Source organism: Takifugu rubripes, chromosome 4, assembly GCF_901000725.2.
Source record: "Takifugu rubripes chromosome 4, fTakRub1.2, whole genome shotgun sequence".
Lineage (NCBI taxonomy): Eukaryota > Metazoa > Chordata > Actinopteri > Tetraodontiformes > Tetraodontidae > Takifugu > Takifugu rubripes.
Window position 1 is genome coordinate 16,086,436 of NC_042288.1, and position 5,257 is coordinate 16,091,692.

The window sequence follows — 5,257 nt, forward strand, 5'->3', positions numbered from 1 at the left end:
GCGCGTTCGACGTTGTGGTTGTTACTACATTTCCCACAATCCACCTCTCTTCCGTTCCTCATACGTGTGTAAACAGCGCAGAAGCCCCGCGCAGGACCCCAACAGCGCCTGTTAGTTAAGAAACAGTTCACCCGCTTTTTAACTATGCGGGGTAATTCCGCATAATTTTGCCCCCCCATACGTTAGACAGTTATTTTTATGTGCAAACGGCGCTCCCTGTCTGGTGACATCATAATTTTAAACTTGTGTTTCCGAAGGTTTCACTGGCAGCACGAGGATCAGCAGCTAAACGTCTAAATTCCTTAAGGCCCGAAATAAGTCGTTCCCTCCAAGAAATTCTCCTAAATTCATCGCTGAATCATGAAGAAGCGAGGTGAGTCCGCCGGGATTTAAGTTTAAAGCAGCTGGGAAAGTCGTTCATAGCTGAAGTCCACTGTGGTTTGGCTCCCTCGTTATTACTGAGCTCTTATTCTAGTAATTACGGTGCAGTTTACACATTTACTGGGATTCTAGAAATATTCGATGCTGAGAACCCAGAAAGACAAAATGTGCACTCATCTCCCAAATAAATAGAGAATTGTAGAGCCCAGATTTATAACTAAAGGTTGTCCTGACCACTATCACCAACCTAACGATGCACTTTAGAAGACTTCATGCAACAGTGATGTTTTTAGTTAATAGAAAGAAGTTGTTGCAGTTAGATTATACATTATTAGTATATGCCCTTGATTCGATGACCTTATTGAGAAAGTTGGTCTAAAATGATGTATTTTTCCGTGTAATGTGTCTCTCCTGTCAGGTGAAGACCTTCTCCAGAAAAATGCTCATGCTGTGCAGGGTCTCCAGGCAACCGGCAGCCCATCCTCCGCCATCATGTCCGTTTTCAGAGGTGAAAACCTACAATGGTTTTGTGGACGAGTGCTCTAGAAAAATATTGGCAACTCTTTCTTTCTCTTCTTGATGCAGTTTTCCAGCAGGAGCTCGATACCAAACACGACAAATACGAACGACTGGTCAAGATCAGCCGAGACGTCACCATCGAGAGCAAGAGGACCATTTTCCTCTTACACAGAGTGACCAGGTAGCGTTGACGCCACCCTGCAGCCGTTAGAGCTCGTTGGGTTATGACAGCATATCGGCCCCGTTGTGGAAGCACTAACTGTTGCTCCCTCATCATTTTGATGACCAGAAGCTTTAGCGATGGCTCAAAATCAGAGGTAATTGGCTGAATAGCTTAGCGCTTAGCGCCGTTGCTTGCACTTGATTGGCTGCCCTGCTTGTCAATCAAGTGACGGGATGAATGATAGGCTGATATTTTTTAATGTAATGAGCACCCCTGCCCTAAAATATAAGTTCTTAAATAGTTAGTGATATATATGTTTATTTGTAGTCACATCATGCCGTCCCATCATACTTCCTGCTTAAATTTCAGGTATTTTTCTGTTTGCTAAAGCGTTCAAGATGCCGAAGCTGTTCTAAATGAAGCCGACTCCAAACTGGACGCTGTCAGACAGAAAATTGGTCAAATAGCCAAGGAGCTGCAAGGAGAGGACATCTATCAGTTCCACAGAGCTTTCACTCCTGGTACGCTTCTGTTGTGGTGAAGGCAAATAAGCCTGTAGACGGACCCGTTAATGTAACCATCGGAACGTTTGAGGGTATATTTGGGAGACGTGTCCATATTGGGTGACCTGACAGCAGCTTCTGTATCATGTTGGGCTGATTTCCTCCGTTTCACGTTCACTTTCATACGTTCTTTCCTGTTTTCACGTAACCTCAGTGGCTGCACGTTCAAATGTTTTGTCAGCTGTTGCAGTCGTGCTGATACGGCGGGAGCGCGACCTTGATGCAGGCGTGGATACGAGACACGCCCTCTGATAAACTCATTAGTATCAGTGTCAGTTGTTGTCAACAGCCAAAACATCTATGGAGCTTTTGGAGAAGAGAACCATTCCAGGCAGTGTGGGAGAGCTGTTATCTGCATCCAGGGAAGTCCTTTCAGATTACAGTCACCACTGCATCCTTTGCGACGTGACCAGTGGCAGTTCTCACCAATTAGGGACTTCGTATACCCGCCCCCCCCATTTTTTTCTTTTAATCAGCATTATTAGATTAAGACTCGCCAACTGCACGGTCTCCTGTGATAGTCTGGCTGACTTGAAGTCTCCAGGCATGTGTAATGGGTCTGCTTTTTATATAAGGACCATTATAAGATATTGTGGGCTAAATCTGAACATAATTGCCACTGATAAGAGGCCAGAATGCCTCTTTGATAAGCTGTTTTGCTCGGTCCGGCTCAAGGCTCCGAGGCAGCACAACACAAGCGGAGGCATTTCCCAGAGTTCAGCTGCAGCTCCGTTGTCCTGGACCTTCGCATTCATTTAGCTTTCAGCTCCTGTTGGTTGATCAGACCTCTTTTCCAACTGCAGTGATTTACAGCTGCTATCGTGGTTAAAGCATCATATCCAATCGCACACGTGTGTGCGTGTGTTATTCCTTTTGCGCCCCCCACTGGCAGCAAACAGGAACTGAACTGTGCCTGCCAGATCGGGTTCTGTTCCTCCTAAACCTCAACATTGTCAGTGAGGTGGGGTGAATGGTGGTGCTCATATTATCGTTAAAAGATGAAGCTGAACGTGCACGTCTCTGGAGCCACGAGCAGCTCCTGCTGTGAAGAAGGCGAGGAGATGAAGTCTTGAGACGTGAAAAACCCCTGGGATGCATTTGGAACGTATTTTGCTAGAATCCTGTCAACACACAATGACAGACTGTGTTTAGTAGCAGCAGCCTGAGCTCGGCGTGCACGGCTGACTGCTGAGCTGGCGTGCACGCACGTTAGCTGGAGGAGTTAGCGACACTCGGCTAAAAACGGCTGGAGGGCTGCGGAGAAGCGTCCTTACATGTCTGTGAAGGGTCATCCAGGACGGCTCAGTCTGGTAGCTGCATCACGACTCCACGTGATCTCGGCTGGGTGCACGGAGCTGTGGGTAGGGGGCGCTCTCCACGTGACCTCGGCTGGGTGCACGGAGCTGCGGGTAGGGGGCGCTCTCCACGTGACCTCATCTGGGTGCACGGAGCTGCGGGTAGGGGGCGCTCTCCACGTGACCTCATCTGGGTGCACGGAGCTGTGGGTAGGGGGCGCTCTCCACGTGACCTCAGCTGGGTGCACGGAGCTGTGGGTAGGGGGCGCTCTCCACGTGACCTCGGCTGGGTGCACGGAGCTGTGGGTAGGGGGCAGCTCTCCACGTGACCTCGGCTGGGTGCACGGAGCTGTGGGTAGGGGGGCGCTCTCCACGTGACCTCGGCTGGGTGCACGGAGCTGTGGGTAGGGGGCGCTCTCCACGTGACCTCGGCTGGGTGCACGGAGCTGTGGGTAGGGGGCGCTCTCCACGTGACCTCGGCTGGGTGCACGGAGCTGTGGGTAGGGGGCGCTCTCCCACGTGACCTCGGCTGGGTGCACGGAGCTGTGGGTAGGGGGCGCTCTCCACGTGACCTCGGCTGGGTGCACGGAGCTGTGGGTAGGGGGCGCTCTCCACGTGACCTCGGCTGGGTGCACGGAGCTGTGGGTAGGGGGCGCTCTCCACGTGATCTCGGCTGGGTGCACGGAGCTGTGGGTAGGGGGCGCTCTCCACGTGATCTCGGCTGGGTGCACGGAGCTGTAGGTAGGGGGCGCTCTCCACGTGTCATCTGCACCACAGCTGGTAACGGGCCAGTTTGCTTTACTGGTTCTCAGAAGTGTTGATGGCTGATGAGGGAGGTGGGATTCCATCCTTCTCTCCTGCTGCTCAGCTTCACGCAGGTTTGAGCCCCTTTGAAGTTCACGTTTGCTCTGAAGTAAAGTGCAGACACAAAGCCTTCCATCCTGCTATTATTGGATGGCTGTTTACCCAGGGTCAGAAAACAACAGTAGAGGTCACCTCAGCCCCCCAGCAAAGATGGAGGCCGTGTCTCAGTGGGCCTGCGGGGAGCGTTCCATCGGTGGAGCTGCTCACACATTTAATCCTGCTCACATGGAGCCTGTTGTCATGGCTCTTATTCTGTGCACCAGGGATTCAGGAGTTTGTGGAGGCGGCATCGTTCCTGCATTATATCCGCCATCGCAGCCTCGTCAGCCTGGAGGAGATCAACGCCAGGCTGGTGTTCGTGAGGCCAGAGGAGCCTCCTTCCATGGTCAGTGTGAGAGCTTGAGCAAACACCTGGTCATTTATTTAAAAAACACAGAAACCCAATCTGATGAGGCTCCAGTCCAGGATTATTTCACAAGGGTCCACACAAATACTGGTTTCATTTCTGTGACTTTCAGGACTCTGTTGAGGCCGGGCCAGCAGGAGCCCTGACCTTCCAGGTGACCCCCTCAGACTACCTGCTGGGCGTGGCCGACCTGACCGGGGAGCTAATGCGCCTGTGCATCAGCAGCGTGGGCAACGGCGACATCGACACGCCCTTCCAGCTGAGTCAGTTCCTGCGGCAGATCCACGACGGCTTCTTCTACATCGGGAACACGGGTCCGTACGAGGTGTCCAAAAAGCTGCACGTGCTCCGCCAGAGCCTCGGGAAGGTGGAGGATGCCTGCTACACCCTGCGTGTGCGCGGTTCCGAGATCCCCAAACACATGCTGGCTGACGTGTTCTCCAGCCGGAGCGCGCTCATTGACCCTGACGAGGGGCCGGTGTGAGTCCGGATGCTCGCTGGCGTCTGACGGCAGCTGGCCAAACATCTCCATCAGCTCCAACGTTGTTGTGCGTGTTGGTCATTCGAATTCTTCGCTAACCCACGATTTACAGATTTGTTAAGGCTCTCAGTACATTGTGCTTGTGGGTGGTTTTGTATTTTAATATCACCCAAGTGAGGTTGGAAACTTGAAAGGTTTAATTATGTCGCACCTGTTGGAATGTTTCTGTTTGCCGTCTTCAGTTAATAAATACCCATTAGAGCTTCCAATGATCCGAAATATTGCATTAACTAGCATCCCTAAAACACTGTTGCGATGCTATTGGAAGGTCCTGTTACGTTGGCACACGAGGTTCCACCAAGACGGCGATGACCTGGCTGTGCAGCACACCTGGGATCAGTGATCTGGGTTTACCCATTCGACCCATTTGGATGCGCTGAGGATTCTACTGCCTTTGCATGCTTCAAAGGTTCTCCTGCCAAATAAATCACGCCGTGAAGGTTCCTTAAACCTCTTTCTTTTTATTTTGCCTCTGTGGGCCATACGTGCGTAGCTGAGCCCCCCCCCCCCCCCCCCCGCAGCTCC

General features: G+C 51.9%; 1 protein-coding gene across 2 annotated transcripts; it reads left to right on the forward strand.

Annotated features, from left to right (window-relative positions):
- Nucleotides 1-58: 58 nt before the first annotated feature.
- Nucleotides 59-5,177, forward strand: tsnax (translin-associated factor X). 2 transcript variants are annotated; one of them, XM_011617088.2, is made up of 7 exons: nt 59-110; nt 258-373; nt 800-889; nt 967-1,081; nt 1,454-1,584; nt 4,049-4,170; nt 4,304-5,177. In XM_011617088.2, the coding sequence occupies exons 2-7, from the start codon at nt 361-363 to the stop codon at nt 4,673-4,675; spliced, it is 843 nt and encodes a 280-aa protein (XP_011615390.1). In that variant the 5' UTR covers nt 59-110; nt 258-360; the 3' UTR covers nt 4,676-5,177.
- The last annotated feature ends 80 nt before the right edge of the window (nt 5,178-5,257 follow it).